At 33.9% G+C, this 24196-nt stretch overlaps 1 protein-coding gene across 1 annotated transcript; it reads left to right on the forward strand.

Moving 5' to 3' along the window:
• The first annotated feature begins 3037 nt into the window (after positions 1-3037).
• Positions 3038-24084, forward strand: LOC143909187 (transmembrane protease serine 9-like). The gene is made up of 21 exons (XM_077427090.1): positions 3038-3163; positions 10095-10198; positions 10274-10483; positions 10579-10705; positions 11863-11975; positions 12045-12246; positions 12327-12387; positions 12470-12603; positions 13678-13832; positions 13912-14083; positions 18783-18837; positions 18945-19006; positions 19077-19198; positions 19277-19417; positions 19503-19629; positions 20017-20123; positions 22011-22209; positions 22492-22552; positions 22639-22772; positions 23646-23800; positions 23891-24084. Exons 1-21 carry the CDS (start codon positions 3139-3141, stop codon positions 24068-24070), a joined length of 2646 nt encoding a protein of 881 aa, XP_077283216.1. The 5' UTR covers positions 3038-3138; the 3' UTR covers positions 24071-24084.
• The last annotated feature ends 112 nt before the right edge of the window (positions 24085-24196 follow it).

The raw sequence follows: 24196 nt of genomic DNA on the forward strand, positions 1-24196 counted from the left end.
CTAAGCCCGTTTTAGTTTTGAAATATTCTTGATGTATAAATGTATAGTCGCGTGACATTGACTCAACTGTAATATTCATATAGAAAAAATACAAAATAAATAAAACAACCATATGGAATATTCATCCGAGATATTTAATACAACCTTTTTGTTCATAGCACTCATGCATGTCTTTCAATTTACTTTCAAGTTCATTGGATTTTTCTTTCGTTGTGAAATTTTCTTTTCTGAGATCATCACGCTCTTTTACAGCCATTCCACACGTCTCTCGGAGAGACGACAATTCGGTAGCCATTTTGGCCGACGACAGATGTAGATTATCATTCTCTACGAGTATTTGCTTCAATTTAGATGTGAAACGATTGAATTCCCTTTCATAATCACGTATCAAATCATCTTTTTCCAAAAGAGATTCTTGATATGCATTCAATAAAGGAGCTGAAAAATATTCAAAAATAAATTTAAACTGAAATTAATTTAATATGATTAAAAATAGCTCAAAATTTACTAAACCTAGTGTGTGAGTATTGACATCACCCCAAGTAGTACATCTTTCGTATGCTAAAGTGTATGTATTTTCTGTTGTTTGGTGAACTAAAGAGGGTTTACAACCATGCAGTTCTCCAATAACGTTTTTTTCATTTTCGCTTTCAAGATTTTCAGCTATATTCAAACTTTCATCAGTCTTCCCTAAAATTGTATTAACCTTAATTTTAAAAACCATAAAAATGATTGCTATTGATATTTACCCACTTAATAATCGCCACGCATTTATAAATAAATAATTGATAACTTTTTTTGAAGAAAATCGATTATTTTATTATGTGTTGTGTCAACCCTTGACACTACCTCTTGAATACTAACGAAAACAAACTAACGAAAAATATTTACTTTTTTCAATTGGTTGTGACTATTTGCAGGTACTATATCTGCGAATTAAGGTCTGTTCATACTTAACAGCACTGCACAGCTTCAGCACTGCACGACTCCGTTTCAAATATGTCATTTTATTACATTTCTATTCATATCTACCTACACGTCGCGGTCACGTCACGCTTACAGCACTTTGGCCGAGTGCAAGGCAAAATCGGCTTACTTAAACATTACAGGCCATCACGATATGCCGCAATATTGCTTACGTCGTATTGTTGAGTTCTTACAATATGAATACGTACACGTGCATTCGTAGCTTCGTGTCAGAATACAAGTCAGCAAAAATGTTTCGGCGTTTATCGAACGAAAAATGATGTATAATCGCGTTATTGTTGGAAGAAGAAGCTCAAGAAGGCAATAAAAAAGCACGGAGGCGTTTTGATGTGCATCCCATGTTAAAAAAAAATAGAAAAACCGAAGGAGAGTTTTGGACACTGTATAAGAGGCTTGTGGATGATGGACAAAAATTTTTTAAATATTTCCGTAAAAATTTTTTTTTTAAATATTTGCGCCAAAACCATGTCGAAAGATTGAACAGCTGTCAACTGTCACTATCGATAATTGGTCCAAAACAGCAAAGCGGCAGACTCATGGCACGTAATTCGCGTGTATATCTCCACGATGGCCAAAAAGACGGATACGATACGTTGACGGATGTTGCTGTAAGGTATGAACAGGAAATGTCGGGTACTGCTGTAAGCCTGTCGTGGCGTAAACGTGACGGTTGGTATGAACATACCCATACAAAATGTACCAAAGAATACTTTTCGTACGGCCGGATACCTGCTGAAGTCGGTACGTGCCGACTAGGTATGAACAGACCTTTATTGGCTATTTGCAGGTACTATATCTGCGGCAGGCGCAAAGCCTTCTGCGCATGCGCGTGAGCTTATAATCCGATTATAATTTCATACATTTAATGTATGCTAGACTTGTTTAATCAATCGTTCATTATACATGAGGCAAATAAATTTCGCACGTTATTATAATAGATTTATATCATTTAGCTAGTTCGCGGCTCGTACTCGTATGTAGGTATTATACCTTGTATAAGATAATAATTTTCTAACAATTAATAATATCAACCAATTTGGATTATATTTTTTACTCTACGTCACTTTACGAGCTCGAACTAAATTTTAGCAGTAAACACGCTGACAGTGACAGTTCACGCGCATGCGCAGAAGGCTTTGTGCCTGTCGCAGATATAGTACCAGCAAATAGCCACAACCTCTTCAATTTCACCAATATTACAGAATATTTTTAGATGTCGATGTGAAGAAACCAAAATTAATTTCCGAGCCATAGCCTTAAATACGAAGGGGCGAGCACCGGTGCGCTTATGGCGATTAAGTGGTTAAGAGTTTTAAATAATTGAAAATTATACCAGTATTTTCTATTGTATGTATCATTGGAAATATGGGAAGTGAAGGAATTGATACACCTTCATTTTCGTTATCGCCAGTATGCCGATTTCCTGCTAAATCTGTTTTAATATCTCCTCTCGTATTAACCTTAGGCATTGTCTGGGTTGCGTTGTGTAGTTTTTCTTGATAACGCGACAGCTGCACATTCAACCTACAAACAAAAATATTACATATACGCGGGTACATTGTCTTCAAACTATAGTTTCAATAAATGATCATAATTAAGTACCGAAACACGACATTTTTAAGCATAATGACATCTTCATTCAATTTTATATTATCTTTTTCAAATTTAATACACGTCGCTTCAGCTATGCTGCAACGAGGACACATTTGGTTCACAATTGCACTATCCGACAGTCTCCTTTGGTTGTTGCTACCCTGTCGCTGTTCTTCCAACGAAGAAATGTACGTTTTATATTGTTCTATGCACACCTTCATGTCATCATGTTGCCGTTTCATATATTCATTTTCGTCAGCGAATTGATTGTTATAAGTCAGCATCTGTCTGATCTTCTTCTTCATTTTGGCGATACTACTGTCTCTATCATTGATCTATGTATGATGAAAAAAAAATTAAATACTCATATAGATAATATATAAAAAGAAAACGTACACATTCAAGTATCATCCTTAACGATTGCTTCGAACAAACATATTATCACTTGAACAAATTTAGTCTGTTAAAAAAAACAAACACGTACACATACACGGTCAATAAGACTCGATACGATCATACCATTTTAGACTGGTTATCACCGATCATCCCTCCTCTGTCATGCCGGCACAAGACATTAAAAGAGGTAACTAAATCAGTGGTTTAACGTGACAGTGTGAATAACTTATAAATGAATTATTAGTTTTATGTTAATTTAAAAGCATTATATGTAAATTTAAATTATAAATTCACTCACAATTAATTCCTTTTGTTGAGATTTTTCAAGCAAAACACTCAACATATTCTCATACCTTTGTATGATTGCTTTTCTTGAGACTTTTCTTTTACCCAATAAATTATTTGGATGTTCAACTTCTGCAATAGCAATATCTTTTTTTTTCTTCTTCTTTTTAACTCTTCCCCTGTTTGTTTCAATATCTGCTTTAAAATGAGCGATCACATCAGTAGGGACTTCATATATAGGAAAATCTTGATCGCTGCTTTTAATATTCTTTTCCATATCGAAATCAAAATCGTCGTTATTTAAGTCTTTGAAGTGTCGAGACATATCTACTTCATCATCTTTACACATATCCAATGCCATCGCAGTGAACATGCCGACTCTTCTACCGTTGCCTTTAGTAAATTTTTCATCGTCAATTCCAATTGAAACTTGTATATCGTCACTATGTTCAGAGGAGCTTTGATTTTTTTGAACATTCTAAAATAAAGCCACGAATAAGATCACACATATTAAAAATAATATATAAATACAATAAAATTAATACATACTTTAGTTTTGTGTTTGGATGACTGATGTTTTTTTGAGGCGTGTTTTTCATCTTTGGTACCCTTTCTCGACATTCTGAAAGACGTTTCCTTTAACCGTCGTCTTTTCTTGTGTCTTTTCTTATCGTTCGCATCTATAACGCCGATGTTAACATCCGAACGAAAATCATCATTAGGCTCAGCGTATCCAGAAGACGATCTATCCGTCCAGATGGACACATTCTCTACAAAACTGGAAAAGTTCGTTTGCAAAGACACACTCGACGTGGGCACCTTCTCTAGATCAGATATAACTTGGAAGAGCGGAAGCATTTGCTTTTCGGTGATGACGTTTGACGACTTAGCACCCATGTTGAACTAAACCTCGTCTGAAATCCGAATTATATCATTACACATTTTAGAAATGAATATGAAATTTTGCCCAAACATAAACAAACTGATAATTCATGGTAATTGCAGATCTATTCAAATTAACGTCTGCCACAAAGGGGTGTCGTCGATGACACAATTATGCGCCATTGTTTACGTTCGGGGTGAGAATCCGATACTAGCATGTCAATTGGAACTTCGCGAACTGGGTCAAACTATCTGCAAGTATTGACTAAACAAACGAGAGATTAAAACTGGCGCATGCAAATCGATGCACCAATCAACGCATCACTGACCATTTTGAAAGTGTCCAGATCGAATCTGGTCGAGATGAAGTGGGATTACTCCAGATCGAACGTCCCCATGTCAATTCGACTCCCTAAAGTTTTGACGTTTCGTTGCCCTGGATGCGCCATTTGTAAACAAATAATCGAATTTTTTAAGCCGTGTATTGGCCGCTAAACACGGGCATGACTAATTAATACTATACATTTTTCCGGTTCGGTGATTATTCCGCAAAAAGCAATCTCGCGCAAGTCAAGATTTTAGTGACTGTGTGCGAGATCGCTTTTTGCGGAATAATCCGTTTAGCCAATTTTCCAATCACATTATATTTCTTTTAGGTTAAAGGTCTTTTCATACTTAACAGCACTGCACGGCTTCAGCACTGCACGACTCCGTTTCAAATATGTCATTTTATTACATTTCTATTAATATCTACCTACACGTCGCGGGCACGTCACGTTTACAGCAATTTGGCCGAGTGCAAGGCAAAATCGACTTACTTATACATTAGAGGCCATGACGATACGGTGCAATATTGCTTACGTCGCATTGTCGAGTACTTACAATATGAATGCATACACGTGCATTCGTAGCTACGCGTCAGAATACAAGTCAGCAAAATTGTTTCGGCGTTTATCGAACGAAAAATTATATATAATCGCGTTGTTGTTGGAAGAAGAATCTCAAGAAGGCAATAAAAAAGCACGGAGGCGTTTTGATGTGCATCCCATGTTAAAAAATAGAAAAACCGAAGGAGAGTTTTGGACACTGTATAAGGAGCTTTTGGATGATGGACAAAAATTTAAATTTTTTTTAAATATTTGCGCCAAAACCATGTCGAAAGATTGAACAGCTGTCAACTGTCACTATCGATAATTGGTCCAAAACAGCAAAGCGGCAGACTCATGGCACGTAATTCACGTGTATATTTCCACGATGGCCAAAAATACGGATACGATACGTTGACGGATGTTGCTGTAAGGTATGAACAGGAAATGTCGGGTGCTGCTGTAAGCCTGCCGTGACGTAAACGTGACGGTTGGTATGAATATGCCCATACAAAATGTACAAAAGAATACTTTTCGTACGGCCGGATACCTGCTGAAGTCGGTACGTGCTGACTAGGAATGAACAGACCTTAATTTGTGTAGAGGAAGATCGCGATTATTTGTCATATGTATAAATAAGTTTAAAAAAAACAAAAATTAAAAATAATCAATAGGGGAAAAACCACAGTCGTTCACTATACGCGTTATTTCTTCTACGGCTATCAATTAGTTAGAAGTCTTGAAACTGGATTACTCCCAAGTAGAAACGAAAATTTTGAGAGCAATGAAAGTTCAATAAACATCCATATTATATGTATAATCAATAGCCAGCAGTTTGGCTTAATGGTAGCGTATATATTTAGCACCACTGCGATCGATAATTCGACTCGTCAAAACTGCGGGTTAGATTTGGGGGTTTTGTGACTCCAAATCGATCGTTTCTCTATCAGAGTTTGCCAATTTTATCTGATCATTGTTGAAACGGTTCCTGAAAAAAGGTAATAGATCATTTCCAGTTGTCACAAAAATCTGTGTGTATAATTTGTAGAGATTATGCACAGAAATCTGAAATCTATAGATGTCTCTATAATTTCGTGTTTATTATGTGTATAAAAATTGTAATAATAATTGTGCACAAAATCTAAAAAAATAATCCATAGATGTCTCTATGATTATTATTTCTGTACTTGATTAATTATTGTATTCTATGTTTATTGAACGTACTGTAAACGTTGTCTGTCCGTTCTCGTACACTCGTCGCATTGGAGCGATCTGTAATGACGAGTGTACTTTGATTGTAATAAAAATTAAAAAATAAAATATATATATCCTACTTCAGAAGAATCTGAAAGATGGCAGAAGCACTGTTTGTTAACTTGGCTCCAATAATAAAGCATGTATTGAATTTAAAAATAAGGCAGACCTTTCAGCTTTTTAAATTTAAAAATCTATAAAAAAATTAATTGCACGCGAGGAAGCGAACTTCAAAAATTGCCGCTATTTACGTAAACATTTACCGGTAAATGAAAAAAAACGTGGATTACATAACTGCATGTGGAAACTTTTCCTAAAAAACGTTAATCTAGATTGAATTGTAAATAATTAAAAACAAATGTCAAGTGAATAATTTAATATAAATACATTTAAATAAATTGGTAATAATAAACAAATTTTATTTTATTTTTTAATTTTAATATTTAATTATTTAAAATTTGGACCATTTGTGAGTTTGGATCATAATTGAAACAACCGTCTAATCGCATTTACTTCGATTTATTTGATCCGTGTTTCATTTAATACTGAAAATAAACAAATTCCAGACAACCTAATTCACAATACGCTATTTGCATCGACTTTTAAGAGGGCTGGACAGCAGCGCCTTGTCCATACAAACGAACTATACTTCTCCCTTCCTCAATTATGGCACTAGAGAAATTATTTTTTAATATGCTATGGCTATCCACCATTGGGGTGCATTTATCGTTTTATTTTTTTGATTTATTATTTTTTATAGGAGCTAGGGGCCGCCAAACATCTATAAAATCGCCTCTTTTTTACACCCACGAGTCCAGCGTGCTTATTTAACGGTCGATTTAAAAAAAAATACGCCGATAGATGCACAGAAAGTATCTTTCTCGTAGCGATGATGAAATTTTTTTAAAAATTGTTCCAGTTTTGGAGGAGAAAATAGTAGAATACGAAACCTCGATTTTGTCAATTTAAAATACGTTTTATCTGGTCGAAGCGCAACTGTCGCATTCACTCAATATATATATTGATATATATTGTCGCATTCACTCAATATATACATACACTCAATATATATATCGAAGAAAGGAACGGTAACAAAATTAAGGTTTCGGGTGTACAGCCCTCTTAATGTAATATTGTGCAATAATATGACTGTATATGTACTTAATTCACGATAAAATAGTCTCCGGTAAATACCGGCAATCTTTACCGGTATTTACCGTTGGGAAATTTTTTGTAGTTTACCGGTAAACCGGTATTACCAGTATTTCAATCCCTAATCTGTACGTATATATGTACTACATACATATATACAGCTATATAAATCGTTTAAGCCTCGAAAATGGCAATAAATTGTCCTAATATAAAAAAATATCCGATTTTGATGCTGTGACAAAAATTAAATATCTTTTTTTCCGCAGACTTGGAATGTGTTTTACGTAAGCGTGAATTATTTATGAAAAATATTTGTAATTTTAATTGGTGTAAAGGAAGTGTAAAATTTGCGTATTTAAGTGGAATACTCAATTTCAGTTTGATAAATCATTTTTTTTTATATAAAATTAATGAATTCATCAAATTACCCAATTTATTATTATATTCTTCAACATTTCTTCAAAAATAATACAAACCGAACTGTTATCATAGCAACTATTGTTTTTTAATCATAGTGGTTATAAGTGTCATTACAATGCACACTTTTTATTGTGCATGATAAATGCAGTTCAAATATTCCATTCACGTGTTTTTAATTCACTATCTTTCCTCTTTTTGTAAATATTTTTGCGGAAAATAAAATAAAACGGGTTATACGCTAAACACTGTTGATACAAGTGCTATGATAAAATTCGGTCGTTGACAACTTTGTCATTATTATTCAGTCTCGAATAATTTTAAATTACGTAATTAAACACGACAGTGAACATAGCGACGGTTTTTTTTTATCATATAACGTAATAAATAAAGAAAACGATCAATATTAAACCCAGAAAATAGTATAGAGAGTTTCAACATTTATGAAAATGTTAATAATAATAACTATGTAAATACTTTTCTAGATACCCACATGCCATTGAAAAAGATGTACATATAATCTTTAATTGTCTCGTATCCTTCACTTACTGACATGTTTTTAGATTTTATAAATTTATAATTTCAATGACCTCAATTTTAAGTTGACTTTTTAGTCCTAGCAATAAAACAAAATAAACTATGTACGTTATTTGTTTTCTCCTCCCGTGGCTCGCACAAATTTGTTGGCAACAGAGAAGTGTAATAATAATAGAAGGGCCCTTACGAATAAATAATTGTTGTCAATATTACGCGGTACGTCTCTATAAATACGCTACAACGCACGGAATACAATCGGATCAATTTACTTATAAAAATATATCCCATTATGCTTATTGTGTGTTTTTGGATACATTGTGCATTTTTTACCGATGCTTGCCCATCTTGCGGGTAATATAAACAAACAGAGAAGTTTTTATCGGACTTACGTCGAGCACCAAGCATTAAATACGACTCATGCTAAAATTATTTAAGATTGTCTGTGGACAATCGTCACTTGACAACAATATTACGCCTAAAGCCACTTCTATTATTATAACATTTCTCTGGTTGGCAACGTCTCCAATATCTAGAGCGATATATCTGCTCAACCGGGTTACTGGTGAAATTGACCTGTTTAGTGTAAGCTGCGCTGAACCTGGTTGAGTGGTTTTGAGCAACGCCCGTGGTTCATTGGTTGATTTCATTTATCAATTATAAATATTTAATCAATGGTGTCATCCCAATTTTGGAACAACGGGTTTCCATTTTTTTTTCTAATTATACATACATAGTATATACATACGTACATATATATTTATATTTTTTTCGTCCAAGGCACTATTCTTGAAAATTTAAATTTATGTTTAAATTTATGACTTGGATGATTTTTTTTCTTATATATCTATTACTTGAATGTATTATATATTATTTCAAATTATTTTTATAATTCTACTAGCTATTAAAATTGAATTCAATAGTGTTATTTGATTTTTTTACGTTGCCAATTTTAATTTTTGACACTTTTCAAGTAAGTGTTGGCAGTCTTCCAAAGAGTTTGAAATTTTAAAAGGCTAACAGATAATTTTTCTTGTGCATAACAGGCAATTTTTGTTGTGCATTAAATTAGCTAATAGCTAAAATTATATATAAATAAAATAACGGAAAAAAGTTATTTTCTCTTTACCTGCTATGTAATCGACTGCGACCTTTCCGAAGTTGTAACCTTCGAAAACAATTTTCAAGATTTGTATAATTTTTGACAAAAATTATATGAATTTTTAAATTACTAACAACGGGTTTCCGGAAACTTTTACTTTTTAACAACGGGTTTCCGGAAACCCACGGAAACCATTACGGTGACACCACTGCCTTTATTTGTGTTATGATTGTGTATCTGGCCACAGTGACGCGTTAGAGTACTCTCTAATGTCACTGTGGCTAATATGTTAAAACAAAATAAAAACTAATATTAATTAGTTGGTAGTCGGACTACCAGTCATATGTGAACCAGTCACAGGACAATCGGTCGCTCTAGATCGGTCACATGTGATCACCCGTCACACTAAAACTGGTCACACCCTAAAACTGGTCACGAGAAAACTGGTCACACCCTAAAATCGGTCAACCAGTTTTCTCGTGACCGAGTTTAGGGTGTGACCAGTTTTAGTGTGACGGGTGATCACGTGTGACCGATCTAGAGCGACCGGTTGTCCTGTGACCGGTTCACATTTGACTAGTAATCACCGAACCTAATTAGTTATCACGTTTTTATTTATTTTTCAGTAAAATGGTCATACGGAAAATCTTTGCTATGGCTATGCTCTATCATGATCATCATCTTTAGCCAAGCTAACGCACAAGACGCCAACTGTGACTTCTTTCAAGACGTAAGTCTTTCAAAATGGCGCCTATCTACCAACGGGGAAACATTCCACACTTTTATATAATCTGTCCATTTTTAGGTGGAAATGGGCCAGACCTATTACATCTATTCGAAAAACTACCCGAAGAATTACACCACTTGCATGACATGTAGATGGCAGGCTGTGTGTCCTGTCGGCACCGTTTGCAGACTCAACTGCCCCGAAGTGGACATTCCAGTAGTAAGACGACGTCATCGAAGTACTTCAATTAAACCGAAACTGAACGCACAATCAGTTAAAACTACATTGGCACGCGTTTAATCAGTTTCACATTGAATATAGAAAAATTATTTTGTCGGTTGTTCATTTGTTGAACTCTCATTCTACATATTTCTTGTCAACAGACTACCGATTGCAGCGCGGACAGACTTCTTGTGTCAGTCACCGGAGATCATGACCTGACGGGAGCTGATAAGTATTGCGGCAAAGGGACCTTGGACGCGTCCTCGACTTCCAATTTGCTATCCGTAGGTAGTTATAGGGGCCATCAGTTAGCTTGATGAGCTAGAATGTGGGATATTGTCTTGTTTATTAGTTTCTATTTACTTCCCTGACGATAGATTAATGTGGTGAATATAACTCCTAATATGATAGGGAACTATGTAGTATTCTAATCCCAACATACATATGTACATACGTATGTAAATCAAGAACCGTTCAGTAATTATTCTGCAATAAATGATCTCGAAAACGTCACTAAAATGTCGATTACGGATCGTCTGGCACCCGAAAATTCCATCCATCGAGAGTTACCTACGCGAACTATCATACTGTTGCGTAAGGGTGGGTTGAGGATCCAAATAAAAGGCCAAAAACGCTTCGCAGCATTTATTGACTGATTCTGGAGGTACACACGTAGCCAGTGCTCGTTCCAGAATAAATCCCTATACCAAGTGTACCTCCTTTAAAAGGGCAAGTTGCTCACTACAGCTCCCCCGATCCGTTTGTTTATCCATTGTTTAGGCACGTATAGTTTTACAGTCTCACACTCTCAGGCACATATAGTCTCAAGCTCTCACCCGGATTCTGAGAACTATAAGTGCCGTTAATCAGATATTCCGTATTCGCGATTTTCATGGCAATAATTATTATTTGTGCGATCAAAATGTGCGGAATAATCCCTTTTGAGGAATATGTGCCGAGTAATCCGAAATGAGGTTTTTATGATGCAGATCGGTATACAATGTTTGATGGAATTTGCCAAATATTATTTAAATAAATGAAATTAGATGGGTTTTTTTGGAAAAACATAAGTTTCAGATAGTAAGTAACTAACCAGAAAATATTATTTCTCGTTTGTATACATATATCTCGTGTGTATACATATTATGGACTTTTCGGGACTTGAAACTAGGGGACTAATACATGAATCAACTAACGTGGGTTAGACGGAATATATGTAATCCAGCTAGTCAAAATATAATACAACTAAAAATACACGTCAACTATAACGGTAGTTGGTACCAGGTTAGTTGTAATATATTCCAACTAGTCAAAATATATTACAACTTAAGCTTCAACTGTAGCATATACATACATATGCATACATACCTATATACAATTGATAAGTTAGCCTAATTAAAAAAAATCTGTAATCGTTAAATTTTATTGTACTATTTACTACACAGGCTTAATATCTGCAAAAGGTACACCAGGAGGAAAATTTATGTGCACTTTAACAGCTCAGAATCAGACCTCGGCTATTCTCACCGCTGACTGCGACTGCGGCTGGAAGAAAAAGGTTGTAAACCTTTCACAAAAGTGGAAATAGAAAAAATAAATTTGAATTTGTAACGTTAAAATTTTTCAGACGAGGATTGTCGGCGGTACCCAAACTCAGATCAACGAGTTTCCCATGATGGTAGCTTTGGTTGACATTCAGCTAAAAATGGTATATTGTGGTGCCACCATAATTCACAATAGATATTTGTTAACTGCTGCTCATTGTGTAGCATTGGAACCAGAAATTTCAAATATTGGTGTGCTTTATGGGGAGCATAATATTAAATTGGGTCAGTTACAGATGGCATCCATTTTATGATAGAAACATGACTGGTAGTAATTCAACTTGTAATCATTCCCTTTATTTCAGATGACTCCAATGCCAGCAAGTTAATAAAAGTAGAGCAAGCTATAAAACATCCTCAATATTCGTAGGTTGAATATATACATCTCACTTTCCTCACTGCTAAATATTTGAAAAATATTTTGCTTATCAAATGCACATTGTTTCAGGGATGGATATGATTATGATATTGCTTTAATAAAAACTAGTGAAGACATAATTTACAGCGAACAAGTAGGACCTGCATGTCTTCCGTTCAAATTTGAATCTGACTATTTCGTAAATCTAACTGTAGAAGCCTTAGGTAAGCACATGGTTTGTTTATGGTAAAAACTCAATATCAAGAATGGGTTCATGATTTCAGAACTTCACATAAACTGTGATACATGTACATATAGCCAGCAGTGTGGCTCGGAGGTTGCGTTTATGTTTAGCACCGAGAGATTACCGGGTTCGATCCCGTGCTAATATTTAATGCTGCTGGTCAGACTTGGATATTTGTGACTCCAAGTCGATCGTTTCCTATCAGAGTTTGCCAATTTATCTGTTTTCATTGTTGAAACGGTTTCTATCAAATTGGCTAAAGTCAGCCTACCCGCTATGTCACAAATATCTGAATTTGATTTATGTACAACTAGTTGTTTTTCCCGGCTTCGCTCAGGGTTTGTAGTATAAACAGCGAAATTATGGCAAATCTAATAGTAAATATTAATTTATTTTTGTATTAAATTTATTTTAATCAAAAAAAAAATGGACTCGACGCCATAGTAAATTTGACTTGTTTACGAAATTCCCAACCAAAGGTATATATACATACATACTTACATACATACAAAGTCTCTTTCGAAATTATGTATATATGTATGTATGTACAAAATGTAAAAAAATATGCCCAAGTCTTAATCCATAGACGTCCCTATAGATTAATTAATTAATTAATTAATCGTTAATTTCGTGTTCTATAGTCTCTCGTAATACAGCGAATTATGTCATAAAAAAATGCTGCAATGTTTGTAATTAATTGTCTAGGAAGGCGCATTGGGGTTTACCTGTTAGGCCTTCTTGTTATATAAATGTGTAAAATAAAATAAAAATAAAAATAAACAAATATAATTTTGGAATATGGAAACAGATTTTCGAAGGTTTTTTTTTAATTTAAGGAAATAATTTACGATGCTTCTAGTTTTCTTCACCTGAAGTTAAAGAAAACGAAGAGAATATTTAACTAAATATGCATTGTAATGCTCGTCATGAGGACAATTTATTGGGAAATTTCAATATTTTCGTTAGCTTTATCCTTAATTAGATCCTGAATTAAACTTACATGTTCATCCATGGTTCATTTCCTGTACTTTAATTTTATATTATTTTACGTTAGGTTGGGGTACTCAATCTTTCGGTGGTATCGATTCGGACTATCTCCAAAAAGTTGGCCTCAACGTTGTAGACCAAGATAGTTGTAAGGCAATCTTGGGCAACGTCATTACGCCTAGATCAATGTGCACTTACAACGCTGAAAAGGATGCATGTCAGGTATACTAATGTTGTCAATAGTGCACAGTTAGTACAATGCGTTTTATAATACAATAAATATGTTTAAACGTAATTTCAGCACGATTCTGGTGGTCCGATTATGTACAATGACCCAACAAATGGGCGAGAATACATAGCAGGGGTAATCATCGGTGGTTACGGTTGTGCTTCAACGAAACCAGGTATCAATTCCAGGATTACGGAGTATATCGACTGGATCACGGCGAACACTCCCGATGCATCATATTGCAGTAAATAACTAGTAAAAATCAAGCCAGAAGTGTATCATATTAATTTGGATGGCAAAATAGTAGTCGATTCAGAAATGTACATATAGAAAATTTTCTTGTAAAAAGATGAAAGATTTTTTATTATATCAGTGGATAAACTTAATATTTTAATTGACAATATGTTCCTATATACACATGACCCCAAAATTGAATTAAATCAAAATTAAATATTAAATAAATTAGCTATGTGAAATTAACTAGTTTTCATATTTAAATTAAAATCCCAATTCATTAACCCTTTGAGTGCTGACTGGGGATCCCAATCGAATATTCAATTATTGCTGTCGGTTCCCTCATCACTGAGGATCGTGACTATGATGTCCGGTCAACCAGCTGCCTCCATTCAGTTCTAAATTCGGCCAGGCGAAGACTTGCTACCGTGGAAGCGCCCGTCGCTGCAGATACTTGGTCAGTCCAGCGTGCAGGGGATCTGCCTCTGGCTCTTCTGCCTTCAACGCTACCAACCACAACCAACCGCTCCAGGCTCTCCTCACCTCTTCGTGCAATGTGGCCGAAGATCTGCAATATACGTTTCAGGCATATTGTTGACAGTCTATCCTTGATTTTTAATTCTTCAAGAATAGACACATTCGTGCGTTTGTCGGTCCAAGGCACGCGCAGTAGCCGTCTCCAGGACCACATCTCGAAGGCATCGATTCTCCGTCTATCCGCCGCCTTCATGGTCCACGTCTCGTCACCATAAAGGCAGACAGAAAAAACGAGACTCTTCACAAGACGGATTTTGACAGCAGTTGTAATGGCTCTATTCTTCCAAATCTTCGTTAGTTGTGACATTGCCGATTTTGCTAATGTAATCCGATGCCGTATTTCCAATTCGCTGCCGCCGTTGTTAGATATGAGTGACCCCAGATAGACAAAATTATCGACCACATCTATACCGTTTAAAGCTGAGTTGTTGTTTTGCAGCTGTTGGTGACGGTCAATTATCATAATTTTTGTTTTGGGGCGGTTTATCTGGAGGCCAAGCACATTACTCTCTGTCTCAACACGACGGATCAGTTCGGCCATTTCTTCATGATTATTAGCTATGAGCGTTGTGTCATCCGCATACCGAAGATTGGATAGTTTTTTTCCACCAATGGACACTCCACCCTTCCAACCATCCAGTGCTCTACGCATTATATACTCTCCATATATATTAAATAGGTCTGGAGATAATATACACCCTTGCCTTACTCCACGTTGTACTCGAAAATTTGTCGAGTTTAGCGAATTGATTCGAACTACTGCATTGTTATCATTATACAAGTTATATATTATTTTTACAAGATGCATGGGGACTCCCATGTCCAGTAGAACTTTCCACAGATAGTTCCAGTTCACAAAGTCAAAACGATTATGAAGAAAATGAAATATATAATGGGGATAATTATGATGAAAATGAAGATAATGAAGAAGATGAAATGTCTACATGTGAAGAAACCATTGATGTATAATACACATAGATGGGCCCTGACGTGTGATTTTGGTCGGCGATCTTGTCTTCACTAACTGAGGGGTGCGGGGGGCTTAACTAGCGGGGAAGTTGGGGAAAAAAATGTTTTTTTTCCCTACGACGCAGCGGTACCTACCTACCTACTAAGAGAAACTGTGCATGCGCCAAAAGGGAGACCAGTATAACACGTGAGGGCGGATCTAGTGTATTATTCATCAATGGAAGAAACGGATTTTTATTCATTGAATACGGAAATGTTTCAAGAAAATCACTTTTCGATCGATAATAATCTCTACGAAATTTTAGACAACATCAGAAAAACAATACGAATATTTAAGAAGTGACCGGCGAAATATACATTTTTACAAGAAATCATAATGAAAAAATAAAATAAAAAATTGAAATTATAATTGGCTGTAAAAACACGGTGAAATTCAATGGCAACTATGATAATACGATTCATTCAAATTTATGCTTAGTAATATGTAATTACCTTTTTTTTTAATTTTCGAATATATTCGAATATTCGAATAGCTCTTGATTTACTATTCGATATTCGAATAGTTGAAGTCGACGAATATTTGGGATCCCCAGTGCCACGCTGAAAATTTCGCCAACATTTCCAACTAGAATTATTTATAAATCCAATAGAAATCAGGTATAAAAATTGCAGCTAGTCTAAACAAACCCCATATCACTACCCTAGATAACTACCGCCGAGGACTTCGAGTTTTGTAAAGGTGTGTTTAGACTCATATAAATTCAGAAATTCCGGTTTTAACCAGTCGTAAGTGCAGTGCATATTTTCCTGCCGAAACTGAAGTAACAGTCAGAAGGAAAACGCGCCAATTTGACTATGAAGAAGCTGTCGATGAACCCTTAACAGACATATTCTGGACATTGCCCTTAATTCTCTGAATGAACGATTCACGCTTCAGGAAACCCATAGCAAAATTTTTCATTTTTTATATGACATTTTAAAACTCAAGGATATATGTAGATGACAAAACGATATAAAATAATAAAAACAGTCAATAATGTCGGCCGAAAATAAATCGTATATAAATGTAAATGATCTTCAAGAACAATTACGGGATGTATCCCGAATGCTACCATATTCTATGAAACCTTTGGATGTTTTAAATTATTTTTGCCAAAATAACTTAATTACTTTGTATCCAAATACTGTTGTAGCTCTGGGAATTTTATTAACACTCTGTATATAGAAGATTTTCAAAATTAAAATTAATAAAACACTACTTAAGAAGTTCAATAAGTCGAACCAAACTGAGAAATCTGTCATTGATTTTTATTGAATCTACATACATATCATTATTTTAAAGTATTTTATATCTTAGTATTCGTATACTTTGTGTGGTTTTTTTTTTTAAATCATAATCGAAGGTTAGAAAAAACATTTTGGGGGCGGCATTTCGAAAACAATCTACCGCACGGCCCTGCATACATACATATTTTTTTTTTGATTTTCAAATGCTTTTTATTATTACGAAATTATGTTCACAATACATCTTATATCTATTTTAATAGCTGCTGATCAACTGGTCATTTTCTATTTTACAATTTAATTTAATTTGGTTAGTAATCATAGTATTATATTATTCTAATGTTAATAATTTACAGAATAATAGGAAAAAGAGATCAAAAACCTATTTACAATTCTAATAAAGGCTCATAATACATCTAATATTAATTAAAGACTCTCTAAAGTCGATGAACTAAAGCAGATTATGTTTAGGTAATCTGTGTCATACATAAATACATATGTACATACTTGAATGTACGAATGTAAATATTTATAAGAAAAAGTTATCTTTAACAATATATCAGAAAGTTCATTTATGGTACTGTTTTTCGACCCACTATTTATTTTATCGTTGTTAAAACACCAAGTAAAATAATTTATAACGTGTAATTAATTTTATAGATTGTAAAATACACATGTAAAAATTCAATTCAAAAGAAATTTACAAAATAATCATAGCCAGGATTAGTAGTGGATCTATCTACAATAAATCACCGATGAGATCATTTTCCAGAGTCAGATTGACAATAAATCAAAATTATCAATTTATTTTTGATTCAAACTTTATTTTTATTTATATTTAAAAACTTTACTAATGGAGCTTAGTCTAGCTTTCGCTATTTTTACACGGTTTTTATGGTTTACTTTACTATTGCTAATTTTGCAATCAAATATTTTTATATTTAAAGTAAATTTACAAATTGCTATTTTGTCAACTAGTATTATATATTATTATGAAAGAACATTTATTTTCTTACTTATTCCTTCCAATTGTTACAATTGATCTTTAATAAATAATTTATATAATAATGTCAAATAAGCACGTCATGATTTTTAAAAGAATATTTAATTTTCATTTTTCATCAATCGAAGTTTTCAGTCATTCTATCAATAACTGATATACATACATATGTACATAGGATGGCCATTTTTGAGATTTGCAAATATAGGACATCCAAATAAAACGGCACATTTTGAAAACCTTTTAAAAAACTTGTAAACCGTACATTGTGCGTTTTGATACATAATACATATACAGAAAACACTTTTTGTGTTTGCATTATGCGAATAAATATGTAGCTATACAATTTATATATTCATTTTTCTATGCTTTCATCCGGACAACTGATGAAAATTGTATAATTTATTATTGCAAGGTCGAAAAATCGTTCCCAAATATATTATCGATGTATGTATGATATTTACATAGTCAGGGCATCCAAGCCGGTTTAAACCGAAATCGAAAAGTCGGCTTTTGACCATTTTTCAAAAAACCGGCATTTTTGGCTTGGTCAACCGGCTTTTTAAGGTTTTCTTTAATTTATGTTTTTTTCCTCGAAACTAACAATTATGAATTTCAATTTTCTATGAAAGATTGAAATAAATGTGTATATCCAAACTCTCTTCGAGAATAGCCGTATATTTCTTTGAACAACAAAAAAAGGTACAGCTCTTAGCGGTGGCTTTAGTAATGGATGAAAACCAGGTCACAAACCAATAAAATATTATTTAAAATAGCACCCTAAATATATATTTAAAATATACATATGTATATAGGACTTAGAAATTGAAAATGTATGTATGTATGTACCTATATTTAAACTCTTTATGTTCGATAGGAACAGTCGATTTTCGCATAATTTCTTAAATACAATTATTAGCATTATCTTTAGAATGGACGAAAAGAGATGTTTGTGCAGCTTTAAGAGTTTTCCGGCCGATTTCCTGTTTTTCCCAAAATTGAGAGTCGACATTTTCTCGCCTGGCATTCGCCTAATCAGTTGTTGAATTCGTTCAGGGCGATACAGGTGTCTATAAAACAGACGCCACTCTGATAAGCTTGGAAAATACAACAGAAGCGTTCAGTACGACGAAAGAATGACAGGTAAACCTGCAGTGCATCATACTGAATTTTCTTTAATAATCGTTCAAGTAATTGTATCAAGTAAGAATAGTTTTTCCAACATTTGCAGATAAATTGAAAACAAGCAGATTAATTCTGCTCCTATCGATATTTTCATTGATTCACTATCACAGTGTTAACAGTCAAGATGCCAATTGTGACTATTTCCAAAGCGTAAGCATAATGTATTTTCTCTTTTATTTTTTAAATATTTATTTACATTTATCAATAAAATTTTTATGTAATTTTCAGATAAGCGCAGGGCAGACATTTTATGTGTATTCCAGTAATTATCCAAACAACTACGGTCCAGGTAAAACGTGCAGATGGCAAGCTCAGTGTCCCACAGGAACAGTATGCAGACTCAACTGCGCCGAAATCAATCTTCCAGCTGTAAATATTTAGTATTTTCGATATTAGTTCTTAAATAATAAAAAGCTTGTAATAATTATTGCTTACATAGATACTGTTGTTGTAGACAACAGGTTGCACAGGAGACAGATTACTCGTCTCAAAAACTGGAGATCCTACACTAACAGGAGCTGATAAGTATTGTGGAAAAGGATCCTTAGATGTCTTATCCACTTCCAATAAAATATCAATTGGTAATTTATTTAAAAAATCACTTATTTGCTAAATATAATGATTTTTAAGTAGCATTACAATTCTGCAAGTAATGAAAATATTTACACAATTTTCATACACACGCACATACATATTCTTTACGTGTTCTTTTGAATATCATACTCAGTGAATAATCTTATAGCATTAGACTATTATGACATTCTAAGTGTAGTGTAAATTTTGATCATAAATAATTCTCATTAACAGATAAGGAATTCTCAACAGAAAAAAGTTATAAATTATTCCGTTGTAAAATTTGTAATATTTGGTGAAGTTTGAATACCTTTTGTTAATCATATGTAATAAAATTGTCAAATTAAGACACATACATTTATTGCAATAGTTAATATTTAAATATATTTTCTTAGGATTTATATCTACAAATACTTCCCCTGGGGGAAGATTTGTGTGTACACTGACGGCTCAATCGGGTTCTGGAACAGGAACAAATTGTGATTGTGGTTGGAAAAAACAGGTATTCTATGAAGTTCTCATATTCTTATCATCATAATATCGCTATTCTTTCTGAGCGTCTATGTATCTGTGTATCTGCGATAACGCTCGACGTACTATAATAGTCGTTTCGATTCGACATACATATGTACATATGTACGTCACAGCTAAAGCACTGCTAAAACGTATATACGAATACAATATAGAAGAAAAAATCTTCTATATATATACTATTCGCTACCAATGTTTCCTCTTGGCAGAAAATTTACCGCCATCTATTGAAAATTTATTTAATTAATTAATTAATTTTTATATTTGTATTTTATATTGTTTATATGTAAGTAGGTAAATAGTTTTTACCATTTTTTTTTTTATTTAACAAAATTCAAACGCGTGTGGATCGAACACAGGACCGACACAACACCCAAGCGATGATATTTCATCGGGTACAACACTAGTACTAAAGATGAAAGTTTGTTTGTCCAATATGCAAATCTACAGTTCTTAATTTAGAATCTCATGAGTAGATGTCGGAATCTGAAGGGGCCGGAAACGTGCCGCCTATTGTTCAATTGTTGAAAATGCTTTGTAAAAAAGGTTCGGCAAACCTTTAACAATGCATTTACAATCTTTGAACAATAAACAGCCCCTTCAGATTCCGGCCTCTACTCATGAGTCATGATACAAAATCCCAATACAATTTTGTTTTTTTGAAAAGGTTCCGATTTTTACTATTATATCCCAAATTTCATTATCCGGGCAACAACGAGGCATTCAAGTAGTATAAAAATAAATTTAAGTATTGCATTAAAATAATTCGAAACGTGTACTTGAAACAAACCCACATTGACAATATGCAAGGTTAGTCGGGGTTTAACCGTTATAGCATATCTAAATGAGAAACTTAAATTAGCAATGGCTCAACGGGTGTATTTAAATTTTTAAGTTGTTATTATTCTAATCATAATTTAAATACCATTAATTATCTAGAAACAAAGTTGATAAAAACGCAATTAGGTGCTTGGTGTATTTACTTAACGATTTTTTTCAATAAATGTATTCAGTACATGCTTTATTATATTATAAACTAGATGGAATATCATCGCATGGGCTATGGCATATTGAACTATTAAAAAATTAAAAGAAATGTATCGGTCCTGTGTTCGATCCGCACGTGGTTGTACTTTTTTCAAATACCTTTTACATATGTATATTTAATTTAATATTTATATTTAACTAGCTAAACCCGGCATGCGTTGAAATGCCACAATAACGCGTGCAATTCCCGTTCCCGTTCCCGAGCACATTCGAGTGCGAGGTAGGCGCGGCGCGATTATTGTCACACTCGCAGCGTGATGCGTTGAAGGTGGGAGGATGCTTTACTTTCGCGTCAGTAAAATTATTATTAAGAGGTTTTTTCACGGAAATCTTCCCGGACATGCATACAACAAATCCTGAAAGTTCCATCGTAATCAGTTCAGTGGCTTAGGAGCCTATTCGAGACACACAGACAGACAGACATTCATTTTTATATACATATATAGATATACATAGATTGTTTAGTATAAAAAAAATGCTAAAAATTACCTACCTACCTACATATAATATAAAACACCAATAGAAAAATTAATGAATTAATTAATAAAATAATTTTTCAAGACTAATTTGCCTAGAAGAAACATTGGTAGCAAACAGTATATATAGAAGTTTTTTGTTTATCTATTATTATATTCGTACGATTTGTTGGCAGTGTTTTAACTGTGACGTACATATGTCAAATCGAAACGACTATTATTATACGGCGAGCGTTATCTTACACAGACACACATACAGAATATCGATATTTTATACATATATGATACTTGTATTATACAAAATAGGTAAATAAATTACAATTAAACATTTTCAGACTAGAATAGTTGGTGGGCAGCAGACCCAAATCAACGAATTTCCGATGATGGTGGGCCTGGTCGACATCCAATTGAGGATTGTATATTGTGGAGCCACTATCATCCATACGAAATGGGTTGTAACAGCAGCACATTGTATATCTAATCAAAAAGTTACCAATGTTGGAGTATTATACGGCGAGCACAATATTAAGCTTAGTGAGTATCTACAGATTCACTGTCAGTTTTTACACACGCTTTATGTATATCAACGGTGTAATCAATTTTCAAAGCATTTAATTGTCTTTATTCTAACCCGAATTGGTACAAGTTTAACTTTTAATTGAGTCGTTTGTAAACGAGTTTGAATTAAGACTGATAAGTATTGCTAAAATGCACTAAAAAGATACGTTTTAAAAATTAGTACACATGTTAATTAAAGGTGTTTTATGTGACAACGGAATCAAAAACGATAAAATAACTGTAATGTATTTATTCCAGATGATAGTCCCGTGACGACATTAATACAAGCAGTACAATTCATACGACATCCACAATATGCGTGAGTTATTATTGTATCATATTTAAATATTCAAATTCATATCATATTTTACAAATCGATTTTAACATTATTAATATTATTTTTAGGGATGGTTATGATTATGATATTGGTTTAATACGAACAGAAGTGGATATTGTGTATAGTGACCGTGTCGGTCCAGCATGTCTTCCATTCAAATATGCACTGAATTCTATGACCGGGGCTACAGTTGAAGCTTTAGGTGACTTGATTTAATAAACAAATATTGAAACTAGATTTCATCATCATCTACAGCCATTCACTCTCCACTGCTGGATGAATACCTCTCCAACACGCTTCCACTCGTCTGTTTTGCGCAACTCTCATACATCTCACCCTACACATTTTCCTAATTTCGTCTACCCATCTTCTCTGTGGTCTTCCTTTTACCCTTTTGCACTCTCTCGGGTACCATTTAAGCACTTATTTTGTCCATTCTTCTCGCCACGTGGCCCGCCCATGGCCATCTCAATCTCTTTACTCTATCCACTATGTCCATTACCCTTGTCATATTTCTCATCCACGTGTTCCGCTTCCTGTCTTTCCTCGTTATGCCGAGCATACAGCGTTTTATACTTATTTGAGTGCATTGGACTTTGTGTAGCAACTTGGTGTTCAGTGTTCAAGTTTCACATCCATACGTCATCACTGGCAAAACGCATTGATCGAATATCTTTTTCTTCAGACAGAGTGGCATTTTTGTTTTAAAAAGAACATTCATTCGTTCAAATGCACTCCATCCTAATTTCATACGTCTTTTTATGTATTCATCTTTACTCCCGGACATATCTATTATTTGACCTAAATATATATAATTATTTGCTATCAGGCATGCAATAACTATTGAACATTAGTTTGGTCTTATCTACATTAATTTTTAATCCTACTTTTCTACTTTCCCTGTCCAGCTGTGTTAGTCTTTTAAGTAGATCAGCTGGATCGTGAGCTATTAAAACTATATCGTCTGCGAACTGAAGATGATTCAAGAAGCGACCGTTGATTTTTTTACTAGTGTGACCCATTCCAAGTTCCTTTTAAAAATTAAAACTAAATTAAAACTTAAATGTTTCAACAGGATGGGGCACGCAATCCTTTGCTGGAGCTGATTCTGACTATCTTCAAAAGGTTAATTTAAAGGTCATAGATCAAACATCTTGCACGAATAGCCTGGGTAATGTAGTGACACCGAGAACTATGTGCACTTATACAAGTGGAAAAGATGCTTGTCAGGTAATACTGTGACAATAAAAACCAATCAATTATGAAATGTAATCGTATTCAAGCATTATCAGTCTATTTACAATTTTTTTTTTTTTGCAGCACGATTCTGGTGGTCCTCTGTTGTATCAAGATCTTTCTTCGGGTAGAGAATATTTGGTAGGAATCATTATAGGTGGATATGGATGCGCTACTACAAGACCCGGACTGAACTCACGGATAACCGAATACCTCAATTGGATAACGGCCAACACTCCCGGTGCTAATTATTGTAATAAATAGAAATTTACCGAAATATTTACACACATATCTTTCAGATTCAGTTTAGTATTTCGTAATTTGTAAAGTCAGTGATATACATACATACATATGTAGTATTTAAATATTGAAATTTAATTTACATACACA

Source organism: Arctopsyche grandis, chromosome 3 (genome assembly GCF_051622035.1).
Source record: "Arctopsyche grandis isolate Sample6627 chromosome 3, ASM5162203v2, whole genome shotgun sequence".
Taxonomy (NCBI): domain Eukaryota; kingdom Metazoa; phylum Arthropoda; class Insecta; order Trichoptera; family Hydropsychidae; genus Arctopsyche; species Arctopsyche grandis.